Source organism: Salvelinus fontinalis, chromosome 19 (genome assembly GCF_029448725.1).
Source record: "Salvelinus fontinalis isolate EN_2023a chromosome 19, ASM2944872v1, whole genome shotgun sequence".
NCBI lineage: Eukaryota > Metazoa > Chordata > Actinopteri > Salmoniformes > Salmonidae > Salvelinus > Salvelinus fontinalis.
Window position 1 is genome coordinate 54987916 of NC_074683.1, and position 15000 is coordinate 55002915.

The 15000-nt window shown below is 44.4% G+C and overlaps 2 protein-coding genes across 4 annotated transcripts in view; both read left to right on the forward strand.

The window, feature by feature from the left end:
- Positions 1-146, forward strand: part of LOC129816968 (CASP8 and FADD-like apoptosis regulator) — an 18031-nt gene extending 17885 nt beyond the window's left edge. For both annotated transcript variants that reach the window (XM_055871966.1, XM_055871965.1), the window contains exon 11: positions 1-146. This exon is cut by the window's left edge and continues 582 nt beyond it. The gene's annotated coding sequence lies outside the window, so the exon portion shown is untranslated.
- Positions 147-11297: 11151 nt separating this feature from the next.
- dip2a (disco-interacting protein 2 homolog A) overlaps positions 11298-15000 on the forward strand; it is a 341096-nt gene continuing 337393 nt past the window's right edge. Inside the window, exon 1 of one of the 2 annotated variants that reach the window (XM_055871967.1) lies at positions 11298-11880. In XM_055871967.1, coding sequence (XP_055727942.1) covers positions 11760-11880 — 121 coding nt within the window. In that variant the 5' untranslated portion in view covers positions 11298-11759. The remainder of the gene's footprint in view (positions 11881-15000) is intronic. The other variant, XM_055871968.1, reaches the window with a different exon arrangement.

Sequence of the window (15000 nt, forward strand, 5' to 3'; positions counted from 1 at the left end):
AACACATTCAGTATTTTTCACTATGTATTTATTCAAGACATGTTTTTCTTTTAACTGAAGGATTTTAGAAAATAATGTGAATTCAGATCTGTGCATTTTTAAATGTAGCCAAGCCTGATAAGTAGTAATAAAACATAGACCTAAAATACTTTATTTATTCACCTAGATGGGTTAGGGTTAACCCTAGATGGGAAAGGAAAGCTCATTTTCTATGCCTTTTCAAAATATACGACAGGTATATCTGTCAACGTCGTGTGTATAGGTGGCAGGGAAGTCAGGCGCAGGAGAGTTAAACGAAGTGTAAATGGAGACTTTTAATAAATGTCCACATGACATGCTCCAAACACGAGAATATACATACATCAAATAAACATGGGTACGAGGACCCGTCGCGCACCTATACACCAAGAATAAACACTTGACATAAAACAATCTCTGACAAACACATGAAGGGAAACAGAGGGTTAAATACACAACAGGTAATGAATGGGATTGACAACAGGTGTGTGGGAAGACAAGACAAAACCAATGGAAAATGAAAAATGGATCGATGATGGCTAGAAGGCCGGTGAAGTCGACCGCCGAACACCGCCCGGACAAGGAGAGGCAACGACTCTTTATTTGAAATCCCCCATCACAATGTTATACTGCGATCGTAAGGAAAATGGAGCCCCTTGAGAGGGCAAGAACAAGATGTATGTCAGAAGAAGTGCAATATTATCATAAGGAGATGTATACTTGGAATACGGAGGAGGAATTGAGGGAAAACGAGAGGCAGAGGAGGTCTAAGAGAGAGAGGGAGGAAGAGGGTGAGCTTGAATTGTTAAAAAATGGAGGGAAAATGGGAGATGGTTTGTTAAAGAAGAACAGTAGAAAGTGTAAGCAGAGGGAGTTGAAGACAAGAGGAGAAATGGAAGTGAATGAGGTCAAAGTATCGGAGGTGGTAGGTGTGGGGAAGTTCTCGGAGCCTGAGGCTTGTACCGAGGGTCAGGATAAAAATGAGTCTGTGACAGTAGGAGTAAGTTTTTGGAAATAGTGGACCCTTGCCTTTTGGCTGATCCAGTTGTGGTTTCAGGATGGGTGAAAACAGAGTTGGGTGCTGTGGAATCGGTGAAGTGATGTTAGGATATATAAGTTATCCTGTACAAGCTTTTGTGCCAAATACATTACGTTGTTACACGTGTCAAGCTTATGGGCAGTAGTGCATAAGTTGTCATATTCTAAGGCAGTGAAGAAAGTAGAGGAAGATGTGTCAAGGTGGAGGGATCCTTAAAGAAGTGGTGTGACTAGTAGACCTGTACCAGTACAGGGGGGGGGGGGGGTAACAAGTGATATATGTCTCAGTAAGATTCGATTTATAGCCAATGGTTATCAACTGTACTGCAGGGATGGAACGTAAGTCACAGACAATAGAGGTTGTGGTGGCAGCTGCAGAGAGGTATTTGGGTGTGAGAGACTTGACATCAGAAGAGTTACAGGGTGTTTTAAGTAGTGGTGTCCCATCCATTCAGGTTGTTGGCCTGAAGTAGAACTAAATAGATTTAAATAGTGGAGTAGGGTGGGGGGTTGTTAATGAGTGTAGGGTTAGATGGTAGATGGTAGGGTATTTAAATAGTGGAGTAGGGTGGTGGGTTGTTAATGAGTGTAGGGGTAGATGGTAGATAGTAGGGTATTTAAATAGTGGAGTAGGGTGGGGGGTTGGTAATGAGTGTAGGGTTAGATGGTAGATAGTAGGGTATTTAAATAGTGGAGTAGGGTGGTGGGTTGTTAATGAGTATAGGGGTAGATGGTAGATGGTAGGGTATTTAAATAGTGGAGTAGGGTGGGGGGTTGTTAATGAGTGTAGGGTTAGATGGTAGATGGTAGGGTATTTAAATAGTGGAGTAGGGTGGGGGGTTGTTAATGAGTGTAGGGTTAGATGGTAGATGGTAGGGTATTTAAATAGTGGAGTAGGGTGGGGGGTTGTTAATGAGTGTAGGGTTAGATGGTAGATGGTAGGGTATTTAAATAGTGGAGTAGGGTGGGGGGTTGTTAATGAGTGTAGGGTAGATGGTAGATGGTAGATGGTAGGGTATTTAAATAGTGGAGTAGGGTGGTAGGTTGTTAATGAGTGTAGGGTAGATGGTAGGGTATTTAAATAGTGGAGTAGGGTGGGGGGTTGTTAATGAGTGTAGGGTTAGATGGTAGATGGTAGGGTATTTAAATAGTGGAGTAGGGTGGGGGGTTGTTAATGAGTGTAGGGTTAGATGGTAGATGGTAGGGTATTTAAATAGTGGAGTAGGGTGGGGGGTTGTTAATGAGTGTAGGGTAGATGGTAGATGGTAGATGGTAGGGTATTTAAATAGTGGAGTAGGGTGGGGGGTTGTTAATGAGTGTAGGGTTAGATGGTAGGGTATTTAAATAGTGGAGTAGGGTGGGGGGTTGTTAATGAGTGTAGGGTAGATGGTGGGGTATTTAAATAGTGGAGTAGGGTGGTGGGTTGTTAATGAGTGTAGGGTTAGATGGTAGGGTATTTATATAGTGGAGTAGGGTGGGGGGTTGTTAATGAGTGTAGGGTTAGATGGTAGATGGTAGGGTATTTAAATAGTGGAGTAGGGTGGGGGGTTGTTAATGAGTGTAGGGTTAGATGGTAGATGGTAGGGTATTTAAATAGTGGAGTAGGGTGGGGGGTTGTTAATGAGTGTAGGGTTAGATGGTAGATGGTAGGGTATTTAAATAGTGGAGTAGGGTGGTGGGTTGTTAATGACTGTAGGGTTAGATGGTAGGGTATTTAAATAGTGGAGTAGGGTGGTGGGTTGTTAATGAGTGTAGGGTTCGATGGTAGGGTATTTAAATAGTGGAGTAGGGTGGGGGGTTGTTAATGAGTGTAGGGTTAGATGGTAGATGGTAGGGTATTTAAATAGTGGAGTAGGGTGGGGGGTTGGTAATGAGTGTAGGGGTAGATGGTAGGGTATTTAAATAGTGGAGTAGGGTGGGGGGTTGTTAATGAGTGTAGGGTTAGATGGTAGGGTATTTAAATAGTGGAGTAGGGTGGGGGGTTGTTAATGAGTGTAGGGTTAGATGGTAGGGTATTTAAATAGTGGAGTAGGGTGGGGGGTTGTTAATGAGTGTAGGGTTAGATGGTAGCTGGTAGGGTATTTAAATAGTGGAGTAGGGTGGGGGGTTGTTAATGAGTGTAGGGTTAGATGGTAGATGGTAGGGTATTTAAATAGTGGAGTAGGGTGGGGGGTTGTTAATGAGTGTAGGGTTCGATGGTAGGGTATTTAAATAGTGGAGTAGGGTGGGGGGTTGTTAATGAGTGTAGGGTTAGATGGTAGATGGTAGGGTATTTAAATAGTGGAGTAGGGTGGGGGGTTGGTAATGAGTGTAGGGGTAGATGGTAGATGGTAGGTTATTTAAATAGTGGAGTAGGGTGGGGGGTTGTTAATGAGTGTAGGGTTAGATGGTAGATGGTAGGGTATTTAAATAGTGGAGTAGGGTGGGGGGTTGGTAATGAGTGTAGGGTTAGATGGTAGGGTATTTAAATAGTGGAGTAGGGTGGGGGGTTGTTAATGAGTGTAGGGTTAGATGGTAGGGTATTTAAATAGTGGAGTAGGGTGGTGGGTTGTTAATGAGTGTAGGGTTAGATGGTAGGGTATTTAAATAGTGGAGTAGGGTGGGGGGTTGTTAATGAGTGTAGGGGTAGATGGTAGGGTATTTAAATAGTGGAGTAGGGTGGGGGGTTGTTAATGAGTGTAGGGTTAGATGGTAGCTGGTAGGGTATTTAAATAGTGGAGTAGGGTGGGGGGTTGTTAATGAGTGTAGGGTTAGATGGTAGATGGTAGGGTATTTAAATAGTGGAGTAGGGTGGGGGGTTGTTAATGAGTGTAGGGTTAGATGGTAGATGGTAGGGTATTTAAATAGTGGAGTAGGGTGGGGGGTTGGTAATGAGTGTAGGGGTAGATGGTAGATGGTAGGGTATTTAAATAGTGGAGTAGGGTGGTGGGTTGTTAATGAGTGTAGGGTTAGATGGTTGGGTATTTAAATAGTGGAGTAGGGTGGTGGGTTGTTAATGAGTGTAGGGTTAGATGGTAGGGTATTTAAATAGTGGAGTAGGGTGGTGGGTTGTTAATGAGTGTAGGGTTAGATGGTAGGGTATTTAAATAGTGGAGTAGGGTGGTGGGTTGTTAATGAGTGTAGGGTTAGATGGTAGATGGTAGGGTATTTAAATAGTGGAGTAGGGTGGGGGGTTGTTAATGAGTGTAGGGTTAGATGGTAGATGGTAGGGTATTTAAATAGTGGAGTAGGGTGGTGGGTTGGTAATGAGTGTAGGGGTAGATGGTAGATGGTAGGGTATTTAAATAGTGGAGTAGGGTGAGGGGTTTGTAATGAGTGTAGGGTTAGATGGTGATGGTAGGGTATTTAAATAGTGGAGTAGGGTGGGGGGTTGTTAATGAGTGTAGGGTTAGATGGTGATGGTAGGGTATTTAAATAGTGGAGTAGGGTGGGGGGTTGTTAATGAGTGTAGGGTTAGATGGTAGATGGTAGGGTATTTAAATAGTGGAGTAGGGTGGTGGGTTGTTAATGAGTGTAGGGGTAGATGGTAGGGTATTTAAATAGTGGAGTAGGGTGGGGGGTTGTTAATGAGTGTAGGGTTAGATGGTAGATGGTAGGGTATTTAAATAGTGGAGTAGGGTGGGGGGTTGGTAATGAGTGTAGGGTTAGATGGTAGATGGTAGGGTATTTAAATAGTGGAGTAGGGTGGGGGGTTGTTAATGAGTGTAGGGTTAGATGGTAGATGGTAGGGTATTTAAATAGTGGAGTAGGGTGGTGGGTTGTTAATGAGTGTAGGGTTAGATGGTAGATGGTAGGGTATTTAAATAGTGGAGTAGGGTGGGGGGTTGTTAATGAGTGTAGGGTTAGATGGTAGATGGTAGGGTATTTAAATAGTGGAGTAGGGTGGGGGGTTGTTAATGAGTGTAGGGGTAGATGGTAGGGTATTTAAATAGTGGAGTAGGGTGGTGGGTTGTTAATGAGTGTAGGGTTAGATGGTAGGGTATTTAAATAGTGGAGTAGGGTGGGGGGTTGTTAATGAGTGTAGGGTAGATGGTAGGGTATTTAAATAGTGGAGTAGGGTGGTGGGTTGGTAATGAGTGTAGGGTTAGATGGTAGATGGTAGGGTATTTAAATAGTGGAGTAGGGTGGTAGGTTGTTAATGAGTGTAGGGTTAGATGGTAGATGGTAGGGTATTTAAATAGTGGAGTAGGGTGGTAGGTTGTTAATGAGTGTAGGGTTAGATGGTAGGGTATTTAAATAGTGGAGTAGGGTGGGGGGTTGGTAATGAGTGTAGGGTTAGATGGTAGGGTATTTAAATAGTGGAGTAGGGTGGGGGGTTGGTAATGAGTGTAGGGTTAGATGGTAGGGTATTTAAATAGTGGAGTAGGGTGGGGGGTTGTTAATGAGTGTAGGGTTAGATGGTAGATGGTGGGGTATTTAAATAGTGGAGTAGGGTGGTGGGTTGGTAATGAGTGTAGGGTTAGATGGTAGATGGTAGGGTATTTAAATAGTGGAGTAGGGTGGTGGGTTGTTAATGAGTGTAGGGTTAGATGGTAGATGGTAGGGTATTTAAATAGTGGAGTAGGGTGGGGGGTTGTTAATGAGTGTAGGGTTAGATGGTAGATGGTAGGGTATTTAAATAGTGGAGTAGGGTGGTAGGTTGTTAATGAGTGTAGGGTTAGATGGTAGGGTATTTAAATAGTGGAGTAGGGTGGGGGGTTGGTAATGAGTGTAGGGTTAGATGGTAGGGTATTTAAATAGTGGAGTAGGGTGGGGGGTTGTTAATGAGTGTAGGGTTAGATGGTAGATGGTAGGGTATTTAAATAGTGGAGTAGGGTGGGGGGTTGTTAATGAGTGTAGGGTTAGATGGTAGATGGTAGGGTATTTAAATAGTGGAGTAGGGTGGTGGGTTGTTAATGAGTGTAGGGGTAGATGGTAGGGTATTTAAATAGTGGAGTAGGGTGGGGGGTTGTTAATGAGTGTAGGGTTAGATGGTAGATGGTAGGGTATTTAAATAGTGGAGTAGGGTGGGGGGTTGTTAATGAGTGTAGGGGTAGATGGTAGGGTATTTAAATAGTGGAGTAGAGTGGGGGGTTGTTAATGAGTGTAGGGTTAGATGGTAGGGTATTTAAATAGTGGAGTAGGGTGGGGGGTTGTTAATGAGTGTAGGGGTAGATGGTAGGGTATTTAAATAGTGGAGTAGGGTGGGGGGTTGTTAATGAGTGTAGGGTTAGATGGTAGCTGGTAGGGTATTTAAATAGTGGAGTAGGGTGGGGGGTTGTTAATGAGTGTAGGGTTAGATGGTAGATGGTAGGGTATTTAAATAGTGGAGTAGGGTGGGGGGTTGGTAATGAGTGTAGGGGTAGATGGTAGATGGTAGGGTATTTAAATAGTGGAGTAGGGTGGTGGGTTGTTAATGAGTGTAGGGTTAGATGGTAGGGTATTTAAATAGTGGAGTAGGGTGGGGGGTTGTTAATGAGTGTAGGGTTAGATGGTAGATGGTAGGGTATTTAAATAGTGGAGTAGGGTGGTGGGTTGTTAATGAGTGTAGGGTTAGATGGTAGGGTATTTAAATAGTGGAGTAGGGTGGTGGGTTGTTAATGAGTGTAGGGTTAGATGGTAGATGGTAGGGTATTTAAATAGTGGAGTAGGGTGGGGGGTTGTTAATGAGTGTAGGGTTAGATGGTAGATGGTAGGGTATTTAAATAGTGGAGTAGGGTGGGGGGTTGTTAATGAGTGTAGGGTTAGATGGTAGATGGTAGGGTATTTAAATAGTGGAGTAGGGTGGGGGGTTGTTAATGAGTGTAGGGTTAGATGGTAGATGGTAGGGTATTTAAATAGTGGAGTAGGGTGGTGGGTTGGTAATGAGTGTAGGGGTAGATGGTAGATGGTAGGGTATTTAAATAGTGGAGTAGGGTGGGGGGTTGGTAATGAGTGTAGGGTTAGATGGTAGGGTATTTAAATAGTGGAGTAGGGTGGTGGGTTGGTAATGAGTGTAGGGTTAGATGGTAGATGGTAGGGTATTTAAATAGTGGAGTAGGGTGGGGGGTTGTTAATGAGTGTAGGGTTAGATGGTAGGGTATTTAAATAGTGGAGTAGGGTGGGGGGTTGTTAATGAGTGTAGGGTTAGATGGTAGGGTATTTAAATAGTGGAGTAGGGTGGGGGGTTGTTAATGAGTGTAGGGGTAGATGGTAGATGGTAGGGTATTTAAATAGTGGAGTATGGTGGGGGGTTGGTAATGAGTGTAGGGTTAGATGGTAGATGGTAGTGTATTTAAATAGTGGAGTAGGGTGGGGGGTTGTTAATGAGTGTAGGGTTAGATGGTAGATGGTAGGGTATTTAAATAGTGGAGTAGGGTGGGGGGTTGTTATTGAGTGTAGGGTTAGATGGTAGGGTATTTAAATAGTGGAGTAGGGTGGGGGGTTGTTAATGAGTGTAGGGTTAGATGGTAGATGGTAGGGTATTTAAATAGTGGAGTAGGGTGGGGGGTTGTTAATGAGTGTAGGGTTAGATGGTAGATGGTAGGGTATTTAAATAGTGGAGTAGGGTGGGGGGTTGTTAATGAGTGTAGGGTTAGATGGTAGATGGTAGGGTATTTAAATAGTGGAGTAGGGTGGGGGGTTGGTAATGAGTGTAGGGTTAGATGGTAGATGGTAGGGTATTTAAATAGTGGAGTAGGGTGGTGGGTTGTTAATGAGTGTAGGGGTAGATGGTAGGGTATTTAAATAGTGGAGTAGGGTGGTGGGTTGGTAATGAGTGTAGGGTTAGATGGTAGATGGTAGGGTATTTAAATAGTGGAGTAGGGTGGGGGGTTGTTAATGAGTGTAGGGGTAGATGGTAGGGTATTTAAATAGTGGAGTAGGGTGGGGGGTTGTTAATGAGTGTAGGGTTAGATGGTAGATGGTAGGGTATTTAAATAGTGGAGTAGGGTGGTGGGTTGTTAATGAGTGTAGGGTTAGATGGTAGGGTATTTAAATAGTGGAGTAGGGTGGTGGGTTGTTAATGAGTGTAGGGTTAGATGGTAGATGGTAGGGTATATAAATAGTGGAGTAGGCTGGGGGGTTGGTAATGAGTGTAGGGGTAGATGGTAGATGGTAGGGTATTTAAATAGTGGAGTAGGGTGGGGGGTTGTTAATGAGTGTAGGGTTAGATGGTAGATGGTAGGGTATTTAAATAGTGGAGTAGGGTGGTGGGTTGTTAATGAGTGTAGGGTTAGATGGTAGGGTATTTAAATAGTGGAGTAGGGTGGTGGGTTGTTAATGAGTGTAGGGTTAGATGGTAGATGGTAGGGTATTTAAATAGTGGAGTAGGGTGGGGGGTTGTTAATGAGTGTAGGGTTAGATGGTAGATGGTAGGGTATTTAAATAGTGGAGTAGGGTGGTGGGTTGTTAATGAGTGTAGGGTTAGATGGTAGATGGTAGGGTATTTAAATAGTGGAGTAGGGTGGGGGGTTGTTAATGAGTGTAGGGGTAGATGGTAGGGTATTTAAATAGTGGAGTAGGGTGGGGGGTTGTTAATGAGTGTAGGGTTAGATGGTAGGGTATTTAAATAGTGGAGTAGGGTGGGGGGTTGTTAATGAGTGTAGGGTTAGATGGTGATGGTAGGGTATTTAAATAGTGGAGTAGGGTGGGGGGTTGTTAATGAGTGTAGGGTTAGATGGTAGATGGTAGGGTATTTAAATAGTGGAGTAGGGTGGGGGGTTGTTAATGAGTGTAGGGTTAGATGGTAGATGGTAGGGTATTTAAATAGTGGAGTAGGGTGGTAGGTTGTTAATGAGTGTAGGGGTAGATGGTAGATGGTAGGGTATTTAAATAGTGGAGTAGGGTGGGGGGTTGTTAATGAGTGTAGGGTTAGATGGTAGATGGTAGGGTATTTAAATAGTGGAGTAGGGTGGGGGGTTGGTAATGAGTGTAGGGTTAGATGGTAGATGGTAGGGTATTTAAATAGTGGAGTAGGGTGGGGGGTTGGTAATGAGTGTAGGGTTAGATGGTAGATGGTAGGGTATTTAAATAGTGGAGTAGGGTGGGGGGTTGTTATTGAGTGTAGGGTTAGATGGTAGGGTATTTAAATAGTGGAGTAGGGTGGGGGGTTGTTAATGAGTGTAGGGTTAGATGGTAGATGGTAGGGTATTTAAATAGTGGAGTAGGGTGGGGGGTTGTTAATGAGTGTAGGGTTAGATGGTAGATGGTAGGGTATTTAAATAGTGGAGTAGGGTGGGGGGTTGTTAATGAGTGAAGGGTTAGATGGTAGATGGTAGGGTATTTAAATAGTGGAGTAGGGTGGTGGGTTGGTAATGAGTGTAGGGGTAGATGGTAGATGGTAGGGCATTTAAATAGTGGAGTAGGGTGGGGGGTTGGTATGAGTGTAGGGTTAGATGGTGATGGTAGGGTATTTAAATAGTGGAGTAGGGTGGGGGGTTGTTAATGAGTGTAGGGTTAGATGGTGATGGTAGGGTATTTAAATAGTGGAGTAGGGTGGGGGGTTGTTAATGAGTGTAGGGGTAGATGGTAGATGGTAGGGTATTTAAATAGTGGAGTAGGGTGGGGGGTTGTTAATGAGTGTAGGGTTAGATGGTAGATGGTAGGGTATTTAAATAGTGGAGTAGGGTGGGGGGTTGGTAATGAGTGTAGGGTTAGATGGTAGATGGTAGGGTATTTAAATAGTGGAGTAGGGTGGGGGGTTGGTAATGAGTGTAGGGTTAGATGGTAGATGGTAGGGTATTTAAATAGTGGAGTAGGGTGGGGGGTTGTTATTGAGTGTAGGGTTAGATGGTAGGGTATTTAAATAGTGGAGTAGGGTGGTGGGTTGTTAATGAGTGTAGGGTTAGATGGTAGGGTATTTAAATAGTGGAGTAGGGTGGTGGGTTGTTAATGAGTGTAGGGTTAGATGGTAGATGGTAGGGTATTTAAATAGTGGAGTAGGGTGGGGGGTTGTTAATGAGTGTAGGGGTAGATGGTAGGGTATTTAAATAGTGGAGTAGGGTGGGGGGTTGTTAATGAGTGTAGGGTTAGATGGTAGATGGTAGGGTATTTAAATAGTGGAGTAGGGTGGGGGGTTGGTAATGAGTGTAGGGTTAGATGGTAGATGGTAGGGTATTTAAATAGTGGAGTAGGGTGGGGGGTTGTTATTGAGTGTAGGGTTAGATGGTAGGGTATTTAAATAGTGGAGTAGGGTGGGGGGTTGTTAATGAGTGTAGGGTTAGATGGTAGATGGTAGGGTATTTAAATAGTGGAGTAGGGTGGGGGGTTGTTAATGAGTGTAGGGTTAGATGGTAGATGGTAGGGTATTTAAATAGTGGAGTAGGGTGGGGGGTTGTTAATGAGTGTAGGGGTAGATGGTAGGGTATTTAAATAGTGGAGTAGGGTGGGGGGTTGTTAATGAGTGTAGGGTTAGATGGTAGGGTATTTAAATAGTGGAGTAGGGTGGGGGGTTGTTAATGAGTGTAGCGGTAGATGGTAGGGTATTTAAATAGTGGAGTAGGGTGGGGGGTTGTTAATGAGTGTAGGGGTAGATGGTAGGGTATTTAAATAGTGGAGTAGGGTGGGGGGTTGTTAATGAGTGTAGGGTTAGATGGTAGATGGTAGGGTATTTAAATAGTGGAGTAGGGTGGTGGGTTGTTAATGAGTGTAGGGTTAGATGGTAGATGGTAGGGTATTTAAATAGTGGAGTAGGGTGGGGGGTTGTTAATGAATGTAGGGTTAGATGGTAGATGGTAGGGTATTTAAATAGTGGAGTAGGGTGGGGGGTTGTTAATGAGTGTAGGGGTAGATGGTAGGGTATTTAAATAGTGGAGTAGGGTGGGGGGTTGTTAATGAGTGTAGGGTTAGATGGTAGATGGTAGGGTATTTAAATAGTGGAGTAGGGTGGGGGGTTGTTAATGAATGTAGGGTTAGATGGTAGATGGTAGGGTATTTAAATAGTGGAGTAGGGTGGGGGGTTGTTAATGAGTGTAGGGTTAGATGGTGGGGTATTTGTTGATTTATTCATTTTTATTTTCAAGCAAAGTGTAAAGGAGTTATATTCCAGTCTTGTAAGTGGCGGTAATGCAGCATGTATTGGATGCCAACCACCGTTAAACCTCCTCGATGAAGAACGTTAAACCGCACCGCTAGATGGCTATCCAGGTTAACTTCGGTGTCAGCAGATAATCTGGTGTCAATCAGTCTGATTGCTCAGAGGTCTTGTCCAAGAAGTGGACAAGACCCCCCCCCCCCCCCCCCCACACATACTATTCCAACCTCCATGGTTTTACATGTGATGATGCATGAAAAATGTGTAGCCAATATGCAAAACGTCCCGGTATGTAGGTGAGCATGCATTTTCCCCATGACGCGCCAGACACCGTGAACGTGCATCATCTTCGGGCTGCTGTTACTATGATGCAATGGCGGCGGTGCTGTTTATCAGAGTTGGATGAGTTATCAGGTCAAGCCGCTCGACACAGACACCGTGGATAGGAAACCCACCTCTGTCCACATCAACCGAATTCGTAACTGTTTCGTGATTTAGCCTCAACGTTACTTTAGGAATGTGGCTAGCGGGGGTTAGCTAGCTAATGAAAGTCTGTGCCATGGTGATGTAGGGCTTTTTCGCACATCTGTCTGCAGTAGCTAGCAACCGTCAGCCACCACCCGCCTGCTAACGTTACACCAGGCAAGCAGCCGGAGGAGACTGGACATCACTCTGTCCTCTGACGGGAGTCTCGGCCCAATCGGACCGGAACATGGCTGAGAGGAATTCTACCGGATTACTAATGATGTTGGAACCGACCCCGGCTATCGCCATGACTCTCCCGGTGGAGGTTCGGGAGAAGCTGGCGGAGTTGGAGCTGGAACTCTCGGAAGGTAGGCGAGTCACTCCCGTCTCAGCACACGTTAGCTACCGTGGCTAGCTATGTGTGGACCGAGGCTGCTCTTTGGCAGACTTTACAGCTAATTATCTGCTCAAATTGAAATCGGAAGTAGTTTATTCCACACACAAATCAAGTCCAATCGATGAAAGTACTTTTGGGATGAATATTTTGAACAAAGTGTTCAGTCGCCAAACTCGAGCGCCAAAACATTTCCGATGTTTATGAGGACTAGGTGTCGGCCGCGAGAAATGGGACTTATTTTGGAAGTTGTCCAAATGACATTTGGGAAAGTTAAAAGGAAGAGATCCCAAAGTTATAAAATAGGCTAGTATTTAATTATTATTTAATAATTTAAACCACAGCTGTCTGACACGCGCCCTGATTAATGTTATGTAGCTAACTAATGTTCTCGTGACATGGATGTTTTTCATTCCCCAATTTGTTTATGCAAAAGTACGATGAGGGAGACTTGGAAAAGAGGACCACCGTATTGCATTGTGGGTATTAAATGTAAAACCAGTGGTTTACACACACACACACACACACACACACACACACACACACACACAGAATGCCAACGTCAGACAATCCATTCCAATGTTAAGGTTGAATAACACTGTCTCTTGTTGATGATCAGATAGCACCAACTCTGGGTTATGCCGTTTGAATAATCAAATCAAATCAAGTTTATTTTATAGAGCCCTTCTTACATCAGCTGATATCTCGAAGTGCTGTACAGAAACCCAGCCTAAAACCCCAAACAGCAAACAATGCAGGTGTAGAAGCACGGTGGCTAGGAAAAACTCCCTAGAAAGGCCAGAACCTAGGAAGAAACCTAGAGAGGAACCAGGCTATGAGGGGTGGCCAGTCCTCTTCTGGCTGTGCCGGGTGGAGATTATAACAGAACATGGCCAAGATGTTCAAAATGTTCATAAATGACAAGCATGGTCAAATAATAATCAGGAATAAATGTCAGTTGGGTTTTCATAGCCGATCATTAAGAGTTGAAAACAGCAGGTCTGGGACAGGTAGGGGTTCCATAACCGCAGGCAGAACAGCTGAAACCGGAACAGCAGCAAGGCCAGGTGGACTGGGGACAGCAAGGAGTCATCATGCCCGGTAGTCCTGACGTATGGTCCTAGGGCTCAGGTCCTCCGAGAGAGAGAAAGAAGGAGAGAATTAGAGAGAGCCAAGATTTAGCCTTCCAACTCTTCAAGAATCAGGTTTTTCTCAGTGGGCACAGTATTGAAGTTCATTGCTCTTTCTACAGTGTCCTTGGTCATACTGACAATGCAGAACCTGTAACGAAGGTGCCATCAGACAGTGAAGGTGTGGCCGAATCACAACCTTCACGGCTATCTGTGCGTTGGCAGAAAAGTAGTGAAGCGGCCCTACCGAGTGCCATTGCAGTGCTTGCGGCGTTACTACAGACCTGGGTTCGATCCCAGGCTGTGCCACAACCGGCCGTGACTGGGAGTCCCATAGTGCGGTGCACATTTGGCCCAGCGGCGTCCTAGGGGGGGGGGGGGGGGGGCTTTGGCTCATCGCGTTCTAGCGTCTCCTTGTGGCAGGCCCGGGCACCTGCAGGCTGACTGCTGTCGTCAGTTGAACAGTGTTTCCTCCCACACATTGGTGCAGCTGGCCGGGTGTTATTAAGGAAGCATTCTATTGAAAATGAATGTACTTCTGGTGTACCAAAATGCAATGATGCCCCTGCTGTGATCCAGGCATTACTCTGAGCCATCTGAAAGATGCAGTGTGTCAGTAACTTCCTCAATACCTCCTGTGTACATGGGATGAATGCACCAACAATGGATGCTGAAATATAAACACACTCAACCTTGGTCCCGTTATAGCTGATCAGTGTGCTGCTGACTGTACACTCTTCAACCTTCCCCTCAGTCCGGAAGATCAAACCCCTGATTCCACCTTTACTCAAAGTCAGATTAATCTAGTAGATGGTGTTGAAAAGAAGAGGGATTAATTTAGAAATGGAACCACTGAGCCACTCTAAACTGCCCTGCAGGACTCCATGTATCAGGAAAGGGGTATCAAATGTCTTTATTTCACCTTTTATAGTCCCATTGAGACCAAGGTCTTTTTTACAAGGGAACCATGCTTTTTTACAATTTCCACATTTTTATAGGATACAAGAAACAGTTCAAATACACAAATCATCGACATCTTTCAGCTACCAGGTCTTCAATCAATATCCTAAACTGCCTGAGTGCCACTGGTTCATCCGATTTCAACCAGATCTGCAGATTGTTCCAGCAGTGGGACTCAAGTCTTAGCATGTCACAATTGGTACCCTGTTCCCTATGAAGTGCACTACTTTTGACCAGGGGCCATAGGGCTCTAGTCAAATGTAGTGCACTATATAGGGAATAGGGTGCCATTTGTGATGGACACTTAGCAAGACTCATCGTTATGTAGTGAGCAGCTGTATTAGGCCATGCAGAGCCTCAGCAGTGACCTATAGATTATTATCTGATTAGATTGAGGACTAGTGATGGTGTCAGCAGAGCCTCAGCAGTGACCTATAGGTTATTATCTGATTAGATTGAGGACTAGTGATGGTGTTAGCAGAGCCTCAGCAGTGACCTATAGATTATTATCTGATTAGATTGAGGACTAGTGATGGTGTTAGCAGAGCCTCAGCAGTGATCTATAGATTATTATCTGATTAGATTGAGGACTAGTGATGGTGTTAGCAGAGCCTCAGCAGTGACCTATAGGTTATTATCTGATTAGATTGAGGACTAGTGATGGTGTTAGCAGAGCCTCAGCAGTGACCTATAGATTATTATCTGATTAGATTGAGGACTAGTGATGGTGTTAGCAGAGCCTCAGCAGTGACCTATAGATTATTATCTGATTAGATTGAGGACTAGTGATGGTGTTAGCAGAGCCTCAGCAGTGACCTATAGATTATTATCTGATTAGACTGAGGACTAGTGATGGTGTTAGCAGAGCCTCAGCAGTGACCTATAGGTTATTATCTGATTAGATTGAGGACTAGTGATGGTGTTAGCAGAGCCTCAGCAGTGACCTATAGATTATTATCTGATTAGATTGAGGACTAGTGATGGTGTTAGCAGAGCCTCAGCAG